At 44.2% G+C, this 18035-nt stretch overlaps 1 protein-coding gene across 3 annotated transcripts in view; it reads right to left on the reverse strand.

Annotated features, from left to right (window-relative positions):
* NEDD4L (NEDD4 like E3 ubiquitin protein ligase) overlaps positions 1-5150 on the reverse strand; it is a 348067-nt gene extending 342917 nt beyond the window's left edge. For all 3 annotated transcript variants that reach the window (XM_007191975.3, XM_007191971.3, XM_007191970.3), the window contains exon 1: positions 4958-5150. In XM_007191975.3, coding sequence (XP_007192037.1) covers positions 4958-5005 — 48 coding nt within the window. In that variant the 5' untranslated portion in view covers positions 5006-5150. The remainder of the gene's footprint in view (positions 1-4957) is intronic.
* Between the last annotated feature and the right edge of the window lie 12885 nt (positions 5151-18035).

Consider the following 18035-nt stretch of genomic DNA (forward strand, 5'->3'; position numbering starts at 1 on the left):
TAGCAGTGTAACTGGGGTAGCCCGTGTCCTGGGTAGAGAGCTCACCGACCAGCAGGGATAGGCCTGACTCAGGCAGGCACTTGGAGCTGGAATGAAGGGACAAGGCTTATGTTCCTCCGAGAAGTGGCCTCTCAGCATCCTCCTTCAGATCCAAACAATACCCAAACTGTAATTTCTGAAAGCAATCTTGTGACCATTTTTTGCACAGCTGCAAAGATGGCCTGCAAGGTTTCTCAAGTAATCTCTAGAAAACACACATGGACCACATTCTATAAATTAACGACTATTCTCAATTACTCACGTGTGGCTAATCAGGTGGCCCAGCAGCTAGGTTCCCTGTTTCTTCTCTGCTGATGTCCACTTAAGAGCATTTCCCTTATTCTAGCCCTTTTCTCTGAGACAGAAGAGCAGAAATTTGACTAGCAGTTGACTTTAAATTACTGACTGGACTTTCCTGGTAGCACCGTTGTTAAGAACCTGCAGATGGGGTTCGATCCCTGGTTTGGAAATATGCCTCGGAGCAACTAAGCCCGTGCGCCACAACTACTGAGCCTGCACTCTAGAGCCTGTGAGCCACAACTACTGAGCCCATGTGCCACAACTCCTGAAGCCCACACACCTAGAGTCCGTGCTCCGCAACAAGAGAAGCCACTGAAATGAGAAGACCGTGCAGCACAAAGAAGAGTAGCCCCTGCTCACCGCAACTAGAGAAAGCCCACAGACAGCAACGAAGACACAACACAGTCAAAAAAAAAAAAAAAATTACTGACTGATGGGGCGTGGTGTTTGAAACTGATGACCCAGGGTTATCCCAGGCTTCCAATTAGAGTAATTAATGAATTCTAACACATCCTTGTTCTCATATTTTAACATCTCTGAAATAATGATGCTTCATGAAATCAACAGTATTATCACAGCTTGACAGCTTTTCTTTTCTTAGTGATCGATAAAACAGTGGTGCATCTTAAAATTGACAGCATCTTGGAGTAAAGAAAATACTATATCTATGCCAAAGGTTAACCTGAAATGTTTGTTACGAAGCGGGTAATTATATGCAAATGAGCAAGAAGACTCCTAAGACTATAGGGAGAAGAAGAGACCATGGCAACTGTAGCACAGCTGCCGCATCTCAAGGGCCACAACTCAGACCCATTAACTTGCCAGGTGAGAATGTGGCCCCAATGAAGTCAGATTTTTACCATTTTCCATGAAAATTCCCAAGATTTAAAACACTATGGAGACAATACTAAGCAGGGTCCCTGGTCAATTGTGGCCAGAAGCCATCAGTTTACAACCCCTGACATTTATCTCTTACATTATCCTGAATAACTTAGTTATGAAGACTCTTCAAGTACTTGGAAGAGAGGGAGCATGTTAAAAACTAGGGTTGTGGAATCAACAGAACTGGGTTCAAATCCTGGCTCTACAACTTAACTCGCTCTGGGTCCGTATGCAGGTCACTTAACCTCTCTGAGCCTCCACTCCTTACCTGTAAATCATAGCATACCTCACTGGGTTCTTACAAGAATTAAATGAGACAGTAAGTGCATAAAGGCTTAACACAGTGCCAGGTGTAGAGAAAACATATGAAACGTTAGCCAACTATCCTTATTTGCATAAAATAAAAAGGGAGGGTGTCAAAGTACCATCCCACGTCAGCCTGGCCTTCTTCTCTATGCCATTTGTCTCATTCTAACCGCCAAAAAATGTAAATGCCATATCTAAGGAAAAAGTTATCGAACTTTCACTCACCAGAAAATCTTTTAAATAAAGGATACCTTTCTGAGATGCTGTAATAAAAGATTTCAGAAGGTTAACAGCAACATTCACGAGTAAACTATGCCAAAATGTGCTGCAGCTTGCCAAAAAATAAAAACAAAAAACCACCAAGGAACTAAGCCAAATGCAGAAACTAGTCCAAACTGTTCTGATTCCAAATCAAATCTGATCCTGGGCCCTGAATCAGAAATTTGGTTAATTTGCTAATCCCTCCAATACCAAAAGCCCTTCGTCTGATAGCAATTTCAAATTTGATTACCTAAATGGACTTAATTTGAATCCGGGTGAATATGAACTATAATTCACCAGAGGAAACCCAGCCAGAAAGGCACAATAAAAAATAAACAGCACATGCACTCACACAAGCAAAGCCCACATTTAATCTCTTTCATTTGACAAGCTGGACAGACCTAGGAACAATGCCCTCTGTCTTGGCATCCCGCGATTTTCTGGGTTAATGCAATGCTTCATCACCAGCAGTACTTAGAGCTAAAGAGTCTTTCTGTGACGGGATACAACTAAGTGCATGCCAAACACACAATAATGCTTTTCACCAACCTCCAATGAAAATACAAACTTTTATGAAATGGTACGAATGCCTATTTAGCTAAGAGGTTTATAAGGTGACTCTTCCACACAGCAATCAAAATATCTTTGTTTGTGATGATCTACAGCACACCAACTGTATGAGCTGAAGTGAACGCCTTGGGAAAACAACCCTGCTGTTTGTTTCATCAGGCATCTACTTTAAGAGCCTGTTAAAATCTTCCATTTGTTTTCTTACACAGACTAATTCAGGAAGACAAAACAAGCTGTTCAAATTCAACAATTTCTTGTTAATATTCCACGAAGGCAATCCCTGATCTTCCGAAGGGCAACCTGACAGCATGAAACCTCCCATAAAAAGCAAATACCATAAAAATGTGAAGTCATCAAAACAGCCCTGCCCTTTTTTTGTCCTCACCACTGGTAGGACAAGCTGAAAAGGGAAGACAGATGTGACCTGTCCTTTGGAATAGTGTGTGGAACTAAATAGTATGACCAACATGGCCACCACTCAATCAATCAATGTAATGTCCTCATCACCTCTTGGTATTCCCTATACAGCCCTAAATACCCCTCCAGCAACATACAGGAGTGAACCCAGTCATACACAAACACACACACTCACACACCCTGATTCTGTTTACATTCCATCCTTCACTTTCGCCCTAGACACCAATTAAGATCATCAGTATTAACTCACCTAGACAAAAGTGGTAAGATGCGCTCTGGGTAGATTCTGACACTAGCTGTAAATGCAGACAAAGCAGAAACTACACTGACATGCATGTGATTCATTTATCCAGCTGCATTTCCCAAAACGCTCTTTAAGAATTCTTTTTTCCGGGGATTTTTAAGAATAATCATGTCATTTTTTAAAAAGACCTAAGATGAAAGGCAGCTGTCTTCATGCCCCTTTGTTTGGGAATGTGTATCTCACCACCTTTCTAAAAGCTCACTGCCTGCCCTCTACCGCTACTAATTAAATGGAGAAGTAGAGAATGAAAGAGAAAGCTCCTCAAAGAGAAAACAGGGAGAGGAGATCCCCCTGGGTAAGTGAAACAATGTTACTTTTCACCCATCCTCAGGTAAGTGCACAAAAGGGGGGGAAATATTTTACAAGAGCCCAGCATGGCAAAATGATCGGAAACGCCAATCACATTATTTGCATTGCGATCATTCTTTGATAAAATAAATACCACAGCAAGCTTTACCTAGCACCATTAACGGGGGGGAAAAAAAACATACCCACAACACCTTCTCCACCCTAAGACACCTATTCCATTACACACTTACGGAGCGCGCGCGCGCGCACACACATACACACACACACACACACACACACACACTACCAGGGTGGGAGAGAAGCCATAACGTGGTCGTGTCTCTCTATTAACCCCACCCCTATCACCAGAGAAAGAGGGGATCTCAGAAAAGAAAGGAGAGGAAGAAAAAGAAACCCAGAAATCCTTGAATTTCCAGGCATTAACTTATCATGAAATGCACAACCAGGATAGGAAATACCTCCCCGCTGAGTAATGCCTCTTGGGTTGTAAATTCACCTCTCGAAAGGGGAGCCAGACCTGAACGCGCGCCCCGCCAGACGGTAAACCCCTCCTACCTGCTCCATCCAGCCTGCCCGTCACGCCGCTCCAGCGACAGCCGCCCACCCCCCTTTTGGCAGAGCAACACACTAATAAGAGCCGAGAGTGGCTGGTCGGGAGAGGTCTAAGCAGTGATGTAGCAGGATCTTCTCAAAAGGGGGGAGTGGGAACCCGCGAGGAGAGAGTGAGGGTAAAAACAAAGCCCTTTCCAGGCGAACCGACAGCCTCGGGGGCGTGGCTTACTTAATTCGCTTCATCAATAAAAAGGATCAATTGAGCTTTCCTCTCTCCACCCACCCCGGAGGTGCTGGATCCCAGAGAGGAAAAAAAAAAAAAAAAAGGCAGGGCTGCAAGCTTCCCCCAAGTTTCCAGCAGCACCTGCCCCCATCCTAGATCTCCTCCCCCCACCAAAAAGACCCCGAAATCCACACTCCTGGCTTTAGACTCTGCAAGACAGAGAGGGTCGGACACGCACAGCTCAGAACGTTTCACTCTCTCCCACCGTAACAAGCACACATGCATCAGAACACTTGCTGACACCATCATTAGAAAGTTCCAGGGGGAGACAATCCAGGTTTTGCCGCGGCCCCGGGCTCCCCCGCGCGGCGCGGGTATCCAGCCGCGACCCAGACGTGACACACGTCATGGACTCCCGGGCTGCAGGGGTGAAAGGCGGAAAGTTGCCCCACAGCCCCAGGAGACGCGGCTTGGAGAAAAGGAACACGCGGGCCGAGAAGCGCACGCGCCCTCCTTCCACCCAAAGGCGGGGAGCGGCGAGTGAACCCCAGGCTCGCTGGGCGTCGCGCCGCTTTATTTACAAACAATGCGCAGGGCCGGGGGGGAGGGGCGGCAGGCGCAGGGCGGAAGAAGCGAGCACCCCACCGGGACCCCGCTCCCGGACGCTCCCGCCTTTGGGGTCCCCCTGCAGGCGCGGGGGACGCGCACCCAAGGGGTCGTCCCAGTCCCCACTCCCTGCCGCCGCCGGAAAGGAACCTCCCGGGGAGTCCCGTCGGGAAGAGGGCGCCGCTCACCTCGTCTTCCGAAAGTCCGTAGACCGGCTCCCCAAGCCCGGTCGCCATGGAGCCGGCCCCCCGCGCGGGATCAGACGCGCTCCCGGGCTGCTGGGCTGCGGCGCGGGCGGCCAGGTCTTCCCTCCTCCTCCGGGGCCGTCCGGCCCTGCGCGCGTCCCGCCGGGCGCCGGCAGGTGAGGGAGCCCGAGCGCGCGCGCCCCGGCCGCTGCCTGCGCCGCTTCCTCCCGGAAGGCTGCGGGGCCTTGCGGGCCGGCGGTCCCGAGAGCGCGCAGTGCAGCGGGCGGCGGCGGCGCAGCGCCCGCCGGGCTTTCCTTCCCTCCCAGCTCGCCCGCCGCTCTCCGCCCCTCTCCGAGCCTGCTCTCTGATCTGTGGAACCCGGCTCGCCCGCCCCCACGTTCGCTCCCTCTCGGCCCCCGCTCTCTCCGCCCCCTCCTCCACCTCCTCCCGCCCCGCGCTCAGAGGGGATCCTCCCCGCCTCGCCGGGGCGGGCACACGCGCCCCCCAAGCCAATCACAGGCCGGGCTGGGGGGCGGGCCGCGGGCGCGGGGGTGGTGGAGTTCGGTCCCAGCGCCCACCCCACCCCCTCGCTCCCCTGCGGCTCCCCGTGGGCTCCCCGTGGACTCCCCAGCCGTGAAGCGGGTCTCCTCGGAGCTGACCCACCCTCCCCTCCCGCTCCCGCTTTCCCTCCGCTTCGGGGAGCGGGCGGGCTGGGCATTTGGGGCCGCTGAAGGCATTTTCCACAAGAAAGTCCATTTCTCTTCCCCGAGGTCTCTTCACCAAGACGCCTGAGCTCGCCGTAATTGTTAAAGGGGGGAAGATGGATGTTTCTGGACCCCTTTAAATTGTTGGCAAGCCCAACTTGGGTGCTTTGTCGGCTCCCCGGAGCCGATCCGCCCGGCCCGGCCGCCAGCCGGGAAGAGGCTGCCCCGGTGTGGCCGCAAGTCGCCACTGCCTTGTCAACCTTACACGGAACAAAACCAACGCAGCGCCCGCTCTGAATACACAGCCGCCCACTCGAAAACAGCGTGGTTCTTTGAATAAAAGGCAGCTCTTTTGTGAGCCGCAACGTGAAATCTCAGACTCAAGTTTAAGGTAATCCTCTGCATATGCAAACCATTAAGACGTCCTATTAGCCACGGTAGGATTCTTCCCACATCCCAGCTACTGTTTCTCTAGCAAGCAGTTCATTTAATCCATCAGATTTATAGGAACGCCAGAGACTAGTTTAAATAAGAGAGAAATTCATCACTCGACTTTTTCAGGTAGCCTTTCCTTAAATTTAGATGTTAAGTACAGTTGTGGGTTCAAAAAGAAAACAGAAACAACACGCATTTGCCTCTGAAAAAACATCAAAGTGCCCTCTTTGGTATTCGCAGGGTGCCTTTAGGATTTTCGTTCAAGTTAGTTGTTTCAGAAAGCAGAACTCACGTGATCCAAACCGCAGCTACTTTGCTAAGTATCTGTTTGTGCCCATCTAGATCCTTTTCGAAAGAAGGGAAACACCCATCCTCTAACGTAAGCTCTCCTTTGCCTCCCTGCGACATTACTGTGGCTTAAATGTGTGCCAAGACAAAGCCTCTTTGAGTCAACCCCGTACTCAGAAGCCCTCCCCACCTATCTTGAGCCATTTAAGTCCACAGTACTTAGATGCCACAAAAGCCCAAATGAGAAAAAAATCATCTTTAGGGAGGCACAGTTCAAAAGACAGTTCTCTGTACATTCTGTCCAGACCAACCTTTTCAGGCCTAGAATATCTTTCTTTTCATGAAGATTTACAAACACACACACACACAGGCGCACACCCCAATTCTAATATGCTCTTCACCGTGCCTGTGACTTACATAGTATAGGAGTCCTTGCGTCTTTATCCTCGCTAGCCAGGTCTTTGTCAAGTTCTGTCCAGTTTATATTATGGGAGGGAGGGTAATCTTTTTAAAATTTTTCTAATAGAAAATTATAATTTCTAATTCCACAGGACACCCTTCCTACAGCCCTAGAGGAGCACAGTTGTGGACTTTATCTTTGGGTGAGGCTGTATCATCTGGGAGCTGTAGGAGTGTGTCCTACTTCCTCTCCCTGTCCTGTTGCCATGATTCTGCTCCAACAACCCCACCAGGGCAGTCTACACCTGCCTGCACTCTGGGGTCATGCCCTTGGCTTTCCCTAAGGGATGATTATGAGAAACTACAATATGAAACTTGCCTTATGTCATGTATCGTAGAGGTGTTTATAAAATCATGATCTTTGACGTTCAGTGTTTCCTGTAAGAAGACTCAAACAAGACATTTATTTCAGACCTAGGAGGAAAAGCTTTCTTCTAAGGAACTGGTAAGCTTTTCCATGACGGATGACAAGAATTATTTCAACTAATTTTGTTTTTCTATTAACTTTGACCACCAGGAAACTCAGGACCCATTTTATGGCCCTAAGTCGTAAAAGAACCCCATAAACAACAAAATCAATCCCCTGTGTAATTATGTACCAGCTTTCCCCTAGTACAGTGGTTCTCACCCCTGGATACACATTGTTATCATCTGGGGAGCTTTAAAATGACCAGGCACCCAGTGGCCAGCCTAAGAGAATATGATTTCATTGGTTCACAGGACCGATGTAACTTTCATAGGAGCACAGGCAATGGTAGTTTCAATAGCTTCCCAGGTGATGCTAATGTCCCTGTAAGATTGAGAATGGCAGGCCTGGCCAGTGGTTCCCAAACTTGGCTGTGCAGAGGAACACCTGGGGATGTTTAAAATCACTGCTCTGTACCTCCCACCCCCTACACACGCTCATTTAGTTGCTGCGGGGTGCCATGGGGGCATCAGAAGTTTTAGAAGCTCCCCAGGTGATTCTGATGCACAGCAAAATCTAGGGATCTCTGGCTTAGACTGATAACTCTACGTTTTCCATGATCCTGATCTTTTCTTTTTTTTTTCAGTTTAGAGGTAATTACATGTTTTAAACATACTCAAATCCTTCGTGGATGTAAACAAATATACTTGGTGTGACTAGTATCAGGGAGCAGTTTTACCCACCCCCTACCACTCTGAAGTCTCAGATTAGTCCAATTTCTTGCAGGGGGGTAGTTCAGGGAGCACAACCCTTAAGAGAAACTCTTCTGCAGTCTTATCCAAAGCAAAACTATCCTTTCATCCTCCAGTCAGTTTCACGTCTACTTAACAATTATACAGAACCTAACTTGTAGATTCATCTCTGGAATTTCTTCCATTTTGTTGTCTTTGGAGGCTGCCTTTAACATCTTAGATTTCATACTGTGGGTGCTTGGTAAATGCTATTCACTTGGATCACCGGAAATGAAAAATTAGCAAGAACAATTCTAAAGTACAATGGGTAATCACAAATAGGGAACATTTTAATGCTAAGCCTCTACAAATGATTGAGTTGGCTTAGCAAGCTATGTATCTCTTAAGTCTGGGAAGTGCCCAAAGAGAACACACAGTGTCACATATCTGCGTGTTTCATATAAATAACACTATTTTTTTTTCTTTTCAATTTTTGGTATTTTGTATTCTTGAAAAAGAAAGCTCATGAAGCAAACATTTTGAAGACGGACATGTGCCTGTAAAACCCGGTGTCATCTTGGAACTTAGCGACATTCATTGATACATAGAGGAATCTCACAGATTTAAGGTGTGTATGATTATACTGGCAAATAAACCATACTTCAAACTTTTGACAAATATAAAGGTGGGTAGCAAAATTTACAATGACTTGTAAATAGCTAATCATTTTGTATAAAAATAGCTAGGCTTTTTAAGAAACACATTTTGAACACCTGTGTGCTATTCATTCTAGCACCCTAAAAATAATAAAATAGCTGAGATATAGGTACATGATTCCAGTTTTTTCCAATCTAACAAAATACCTGCCTTTTATCTGACTATATTAGCTATTTACTTTTATCATTTATTAATATTTCTGAAATGTTTGATTTGTTTTCACATTTTTACTGTTTTTTTTCTTATTTTTCATGCATCTTTTTATTGAATTATGCTGCTTTGTTCTTTATTTTCTTATTATATTTGGGATGTTAATCACTGCCTTTCTGTTCTTTTCCTGTTTACCTTGGACATTTTACATGCATACCTTACTTGACAAATCAAAAGTTAATATCTTAATCCCCCATCTGAACAATACAAGAAGCTTAAGACACTCTTTTTGATCATCAACTCCTTCCGTGGTATTACTGTCCAATTTCGTTCTGTACTTTTTTTAAACCACCAAATTAGATATTATTTTTATATATAATTTTTTTAGCTTTACCAATATATTTTGTGGTTTTGTTTCTAAGAATTCCTTGTTGCTTCTTAGACATTCCTTTGAGATCATTTTCTTCTTTAAAGACACCCTTTTAAATTCCTTTAGTAAAAGTCCATCGGTGATAAACTCAGTTTCTTTTTATCTGAAAATGTCTACCCTCATTCATGCAAGATGGTGAAAATTATGTATTAGAAGCAGACTGAAAGCCGCTGTGGAATGTAGAAGGATGTAAATCAATGCTGTTAATGTGACTAGTGTCACTAATTTTACCCACCCCTACCATTCTGAAGTGTAGGTCTGAAATTAATTTATTTGGAGGGTTTTGGGGGGAATGGAACTACCCTTAAGAAAAACCACTCAATAGTCTTGCCCAGGGTAAATGGTTGTCTCATTCTCAGTGCTTTGCAGATGCTATTCTTCTGATTTCTGGCTTCCATTGTTGATGATGAATGGGCAGCTTTTAGTCTAATTACTGTTCCTTTGTAGGTCATCTGCTTTATCTTTAGCTGCTCTTTGTTCTTGATGTCCTAAATTTTCTATAATTTGTCTATATGTGATGTTCTTTTTATTTATCCTGTCTAATTATACTTTGCACTGTGATTTAAATCTTTTATCCTTTCTGGAAAATGCTCAGTTGTCATCTCATCAAATATTGCCCTTTCTCCATTGTCTATATGTGTCCTTCTGGGACTCCAGTTACTCAGATGTAGACCTTCTAATTCTGTTGTCGGTATCTCTTAACCCCTTTAACATACTGCATGTCCTTGTCTGTCTATGCTGCACTCTGAGTGATTTCTTCAGATCTCTCTTCCACTTTGATAAGTATTTCATTGAGTCTAATCTTCTGTTTAACCCATCAGTTGAGTTTTTTATTCAATGATCAAATTTTTCACGTCCAAAAGTTCTACTGAAATTTTTTCAAATCAGCCTCGTCATTCTTTCTTTTTTTTAAATATTTTATTTATTTATTTATTTATTTATTTGGTTGTGCCAGGTCTTAGTTGCGGCAGGCGGGCTCCTTAGTTGCAGTTTGTGGGCTCCTTAGTTGTGGCATGCGAACTGTTAGTTGCTGCATGCGTGTGGGATCTAGTTCCCTGACCAGGGATCAAACCCAGGCTCCCTGCATTGGGAGCACAGAGTCTTAACCATTGCGCCGCCAGGGGAGTCCCAGCCTCGTCATTGTTTATAGTTTTTTGTTTTGTGTTTCCAAATTTTATTTCATTAAACATTTCATAACTAATTATTTTATATTTTGCTAAGTCATATCTAAAAGTTTGGAATATGTCTTCCTTAGTTTTTGCTGACCCTTGCTCATTGAGACTTCATTCCACGTATGTTTAATGTGAATTCATTTGGTCGTGATTTTATTTGGTTAATCTTTGTCTCTGGAAATCCAAAGTGGCTTTGTGTTTGTTTCTGCTAAGGGGACGCTACCACCCTGGGACCACTTTAGCCCCATTTGGGAGCCTCGGTTTCATATAGAAGCCTGAGGTTCAGTCACTAGCCCCCCAAATTAGTCTCCCCTTAATTGCAGTGTTGATACAGCATTTACTTGCTGCTTACTGCATCATTCTTTGGTTTCAGGTAACTTTTTTTAGGGTGGAGGGGTATGGAACACATTATAACTGTTCAGCAAATATACACTTCCTCACCTCCAGGAGGAATAAATGTTCCTGCTCCCATGATAATGCACTTGACCGTGTAACTTACTTAGTCCAATGGCATATGAGCAGAAGTAGCAGTGTGACTAGTTCAAAACAGAGATCATAGAGGCTTTGCAAGTTTTCGACACCTCTTCTGTGCTCCTGCCCTACACCATGAGAACATTCCATCCCAGGTGAGGGTCACTCCTTAAACCTGGGTACCATAAGGACACACAAGAAACAGCCCTGAACTTGACCTGCAGCCTGGAGCAAGGTCACCCAAATTACAGCTGCCAACATGCAGTGTGAACTAGAGATAGATATTTATTGTTGTAGCCACTGAAGTTTTGAGATTTTTGCTACACATCATTATCATTATCAAAGCCAAAGCTGACTAGTATATGAAACCTTCGGGCCTTAATTTGTTACTTAACATAAGCCTAACAATACATTTAAAAAGTCAGGATAGTTTACAGCAGGGAGACCCTTCAGGGTAGCTAGACTGACCGTATTTACAAGTGAGGCACTTGAAATTTAATGCAGTTATGTTCTTCTACCTAAAAGAGGCAGTCATATTTGTTCTTTTAAATAATGCCTTTACATTCTTATTCCTCTCCATTAACTTACTTAGTAAACTTTAAAACCAAACACCAAATTCTTATTTCCTAGAAATTTGGAAGTGTATAAATTAGTTTCCTATGGCCACTGTAACAAACCGCCACACACTTGATGGCTTAAAACAATAGAAATGTATTCTCTTACAATTCTGGAGGCCAGAAGTCTGAAAGCAGCATCACTGGGCTGAAATCAACTTGTTAGCAGCCCCTCCGGAGGCTCCAGAGGACAATCCATTGGCATCTAGACCTGCATTCCTTGTACTTCTCTGCTCAGGGCCCCTCCCTCTATCTTTAGATCTCTCTCTCTTCATTGAGGTCGTATGACCTTCTCTTCCTGTAGTCAAATCTCTCACTGCCCTCTTATAAGGACACTTGTGAGGTCATTTAGGGCCCACCCAGACAGTCCAGGATAATCTCCTCATCTCAAAACCCTTAATTTAATCACACCTGCAAACCCTGTTGCCAGATCAGGTAACATTCACAGGTTCCAGGGATTAGGACCTAGATATTTTTGGAGCCCATTATTCAGCCAACCACAAGAAGTGCGGTGGTGAATTTCAGTCTATACTTTGCTGGATGCCACAAACGCTCAATTATTTGAGTCCAATTTTTTGGTAGAAAGGGAATGATTTTTTTTTTTCCTCCTCACATTGTATTTTCATTTGCGAGAAGCAATAAATTATGTCCTTCGACTCTGTGATAGAAGTTCTGAAACAGCTGCTTTAATTAACAGTTTTGACAAGTTTATTGATTTTTTAAAAAAATAATAATCTAAGTGACTTGAAAACTCTCTACTTAAAGGGTGAAATGTGTCCTTTCTTTTCAGAACTCCTTTACTCCACTGATAAAATTTTGAAAGTATGCTTCTAAAATGACTTTCTCTACTTTTATTATTTGTATTAAAAATGGGAAGATTGAGGCAAAGTTAGTAAACAGCGAACAGTTGTGAAGCTTTCCCTAACAATGTTGAAATAGCTTTCACTTGTGTGCTGGAAAAGGGATGAAGTGGAGGTGGGGGCATTGAGATGATTTAGTTCCCAGAAGATTGGAAAAGAGAAAGATTTTGACACACTAGAAATCCTCTTTAATTATTAGTGGCTTCACACTTCATGAGTTAGCACTTGAGATAAACCAAGCCAACTCACACAGCTAACAGCAGGGGACAAACACCCTAAGTGTTCTCTACAGTTTTTCCCATCTCTCACCTCCGAATGCAACCCCCATACTGCTCACTGCGATCACTCCCCCCACCTCTACCCCTACGTCCTTCCAGTGTTATGGGCTATTCTTTCAATGTCACTGATTATGTCATAACTTGATCCCCAGCACAGATGACTCTTCCACCTACTCTAGATTCTGTTCACTAGCGTCTCCAGAACAACCCCACTGAATGTTCTCCAGTCTTATCAAGTCAATACTATGGATGTTGGTGAGCAGCTGCTTTGCCTTGCCAAGGAGGGCAGAACTTAAGAGAACAGGATTAAAATACTGGAAAGGAAAAAAACCAAAGGTTTGACCACATACTCTGTAAGCAAGATAGTGGAGACACAAGACTTTCCCATATTGCTGGTAAGAATGCAAAACAATCCCTGTGGAGAAGAATGTGCCCATATCTGGCAAAAATTACACTGGTACTTTAATCCAGTCATCCTACTTCTAAGGCTAACAGCATTGGGAAAATACGAAGTGACATGCATTTGAAATATCAGAAGGTTGGAAATAACCCCAGATGTCCGTCAATAGAGAAGTGGTTGAATCAATTACTGATCCATCCACACAATGAAGTACTAGGTAGTTGTAAAAATAAGTGAGGATGCTCTCTCTATACTGATATGGAGTATCCCAAGGTTATATTGTTTAACTAAAAGGCAAAGAAAGCAAAGTGCAGAACCATGTTTATCCTGGGCTACCATTTGGATGCAAATAGGAAAACATGCCTGAATCCAGAAGTACAGACAATATCATCAGGGCTCTGGCACTGGGCTCTGCTTGTGTGTACTTGGCTTCATTCTACAGCCTGGTTCTTTCTGTATAATAAATAAGATTGCTTGCAGCCCAAGCTGTTCTATCAAACCAAGGTAGGTTCTGCCTGGGTCACTGTCCCACCCCAGTGCATGGGGGAGGGGAGGACAGAGTAGAGTAGTTGACAGTGCTACCAGGACCATATGGCATGAGAACAGGGAAGGACCGCAAATGAAATGGGGCCATTGAACACACAAGGACAAGAGATGCCCACACAGATTCAGACCTTTAAGAATGAGGTGATGGGAAGAGACAATCTCAAAGTTTGTCCAGATTTCAAAATTCTGTAAACTGTGTAAGATAGTAGATAATCGGGAACCTCCTTCTCTGGGGTATCAAATGGAAGCAGCTGTAAGCATTTCTTAAAACTTCATATCCAAGAACTCAGGGTAATTTACTGAATTCATGTTTGGATTGCACCATAGTCTGCTTCTGGTCTCTCCGCTTAACCTACTAGATTTTCAGGGAATCTGAAGCCTGTCACCCGGAAACAAAGCAGGAGTTTAGAAGGTGATTCTGAACTGTAAAAGTGGAATAAGATCACCAGGACTCACGCCTGTGCTAGGACAAAACAGCTCTTGGTGTTATGTTTCACGCCCAGAGAACTCTCCCTCTGCTCCAGGCAGCGTGGATGCCTCTGGAATTCTCTGGGGCCAGCCGTGATGGAGAGCTGCAAGAAAAGGGCAGGTGTTACTTATTGAAAGGAGGCTAGTGACCAGAGAAGCACTTCGGGACAAGCAGCAAGCCTTGTACACACTGGCTTGCCTGCCCATTCTTAGCATTTACGGAGACTGGCAAAGCATCCAAGTGAAAGCAAACTTTCTGGGCATCCGAAGGCTGTGATGGTGAAGAACTTCAGATTATCTGAAGCCTCCCCACCTGTTTCAGCAGGAAGATTTCTAAGACCATTCTTACTAACTACCCTTAGGGAATGTCACAAAAACAATTTCCTTTCCTCTCTTTTCCTTTCTCCTAGAACCGAGTATCTTTGGACCACGAGTATCTGTGGCCACGGGGAAGGAATCTTCTCCTTCTTATGGGTGAAACAGAGCCTGGGGAAATGGCCTTGATACCTTCTGATAGATAATTCCAGTAAGCCCTGCTAGCTAATGGCCACTCACTCTGCATGGTCCACAGGATCTGCCCCATGAAGCCTCGACTCCAATTAATATAAAACAAACAAAGCTCCTATGCTCTTATAGTAACAGAAATTTCTCATAATCATGTAAACTCAAGTTCTTTATAAAATAATCAGAAGTCTTGTGTTATTTTATAGCATTGGCTACCCTATGTTAAAACTGCAGCACATTAAAAATACATTCCATTATATTTTTCAGTTTATCATTAAAGTTTCCGTTTAATAACTGTAAAGCACTTCTTTGAGGCTTGTGGCATCCTACCTCCTCCTTCTTGCTGCCGCCTCCTCAGACCCCCACTCCCCACACACACCTATGCTGAGTGAAGACTTTGGTGCCTGATTCCGTAGAGGTGGATTATTCCATCCACATCTATTCCTGGGATATAGTGAACAGATGCAAAGATGTCCATCCAAGCTCCCGGCTTCTCAGGCCCTTGACCTCCTCATTTCCAACTGCCTTTTCCTCTTCTCTACATCTTAGACTTTGTCAACATCCAAATTGCTCCCATCTCCAGAATCAATGGTTTAAATGCCAACTCTGATCACAGACTCTCACACCCCAACTTAGAATCCCGCATGTCCCTTGTCATCATCAAGACCATTATCCTCTCTGCTGTCTTCTAATTCTGAGACCTCTTGGTAATCATGTCACCACCCTCCTGGTCTAACAAATTCCAGTCTCTCATTTCAGTCCTGTTCTTGCAGTTACTCCCCAATTGTGTTTCCCCGTCTTCTGCTGTTTCTCTTTTATCTGAGCCTGAACCTGGGTAGCTGAAAATCACTGAAGAAAATAAAGAAGCCCAAGAGTTTCTGCCCACTGTGAATTCATAGTCTCCAACTCATCTGTGCTCTCATATTCCCGATGCCCCTTCTACTTCCTCACTCTCAGTGGATGGCTTTGATTCCTGGTTCTAGAAGAAAACAGAAACCATCAAAAAGGCCTCCCATGACCACACCTAGAAACATCTCCTCAACCACAGCCGCATCCTACTTCTACCTACTCCTATTATGGATCAGTCATCCCAAGGGGGCCTGGACCCCATTCCCTCCCCTCTCTAACCCACTGGATCCTTTCCAACAGGCCCAGTCTGTTCATTACATTCTGGAACACCGAGATGAATACCCTCTGAAATTTAACAGAGGTGGTTTTAGACTTGACACCATGGACAGTAAGCTTGTGAAGCTTGGCCCCAGAAGTGATATAGCCTCAGAAGGAAAATGAATTCAAGACAGTGTTTAGTTAAGTCAGTGGACAATAGATTCAGGGAGGGCTCGGTACTGTCCGTCCTCGCAGCAAAGCCACAACCTTTGGGGGGTCTCACTAGGACCCATCAACCTTTGGAATTTTACACCATGAGGGCAATTTCAGTGTCCCACGATACAGCCCCCTCAAGCCACCATCAGGATATGGGCTTGGTTGGCAGTGATCTGACCCAGTGTGATAAGCTATTTGTTCTTGCCCTTCAGCTCTGGCTTTATAAAGGATATTTTATGAATGATTTATCATGTTATTATGAAAGCTGTAAGTCTACACAAACCATCCTGGTCTTTCTCCTAGATCATAAACACAATCCTTTTCATGTTTTGCTCCAGGCTCTCTGAACTGGCTCTGTGTACATACATGTATGTGTGTGCCTGAAGGTAGGTGTATTGTTTCTTCCCACAAATAAGCGTGAAGATATAGGTAGCAGTCTGATGCATTTCCTAGATTCATGGTCTCAAAAGCCAATTTTGGGGACTTCCCTGGTGGCGCAGTGGTTAAGAATCCGCCTGCCAATGCAGGGGACACGCGTCCGATCCCTGGTCTGGGAAGATCCCACATGCCACGGAGCCACTAAGCCCGTGCGCCACAACTACTGAGCCTGCGCACTAGAGCCCGCGAGCCACAACTACTGAGCCCACGTGCCACAACTACTGAGCCCACGAGCCACAACTACTGAGCCCACGTGCCACAACTACTGAAGCCTGTGCACCTAGAGCCCGTGCTCCGCAACAAGAGAAGTCACCTCAATGAGAAGCCCACACACTGCAACAAAGAGTAGCCCCAACTCGCCACAACTAGAGAAAACCCGTGCGCAACAAGGACCCAAAGCAACCAAAAATTAAATAAATAAATTTATTTTTTAAAAAAGCCAATTTTGCACTTTTCACTCTTACCCCACCCCCACCCCCATGTCGTCCAGTTCCAGGATGGTTGTGAATATCTCAAAACAAAATTCATTTCTTATTTTCTGTGGTTTTGCAAAAAGATACATGACAAAGATTGCTCAGGATCTAGGAGGAACACTCTATCAGAATGAAATAAAACAACGTGTAGGTGTCATGGGTTCAGGCATGAATTAAGACAACACCTTCAATCTCCCTCCTCTTACCCATTCAGGATATGAAACATTCCTGCTTGGAGCTGAATTTTGTGATCGCTCTTGCACCACTGTGTTTAAACAAATTCACAGAATGTGATGCTTAACTGCTACACTGAGGTAAGTAAGGAAGATGTTTTTGTTTTGAATATAAAATCACGTACTGGTCAGATTCCCTAGCCAGAATGAAATGAATGACTGTATCCGTTAATGAAATCATTTGGTTAAAAAGCAAAAAACAAACCTGAACTGCTTGGAAAATATCTTCTCTTCCCAATGTTTGGGGTAAGTAGTCTTCAAGAGACACCATGGGACTTCTAGTAAACAGATCTTCATTTTTATTAGTCGATCAAAATGAAATAAAATAAAAAAGACTTCTGCATGGGAAAGAGCAATGGATTTAGTGTATCTGGTGTAGAAGGAAGGAGAGAGCTAAACCAGTTAGGATAAGAAACCATGGTTATAGAGCACAGCCAAGCCTCGAAGATTTCTTTTATTATCTCCTTATCCTGGGAAATGGACTTTGGAAAAGTTCTGTAATGTGGCCCGTTAGGAACCTCACTTCCATCATAAAAGACTTTGCTGGACCTCAGTCAATCTGCTTGTTTATGACCTGTTCAGATGTAGGCTACTGGAGGACATAGGGAACCGAAATATTTCCATGACAACAGTTTTTAATAAAGGGAAGGAAATGCTAGATTTCTTTTTTATGATCAAACTGTTCTGAAATAAATAATTGGTCCGAAAAGGTTATTCAAGAGGGTTTTTTTAGCCAAATAATGTTCCAATGATTAGGTAAAAATTGAAGACTGAGATCCAAGACTCCTGGCTCCTGCTTGAATATATGGACCATGTAATCACTCTACCTTTCATTCTCCTGCAGGGGATACAGATCATAAAAATAAAGTCATGAGGGGTAGTTTTAAGATTAATTAGCTCATGATTGTAAAGTGTGTTTTGAGGTAGTAAAATGAAAAATATTATATAATTTATAATGTCATTATCACAATTAAAATATAA

The sequence above is a fragment of the Balaenoptera acutorostrata genome, chromosome 13 (genome assembly GCF_949987535.1).
Source record: "Balaenoptera acutorostrata chromosome 13, mBalAcu1.1, whole genome shotgun sequence".
In the NCBI taxonomy this organism is placed as follows: domain Eukaryota; kingdom Metazoa; phylum Chordata; class Mammalia; order Artiodactyla; family Balaenopteridae; genus Balaenoptera; species Balaenoptera acutorostrata.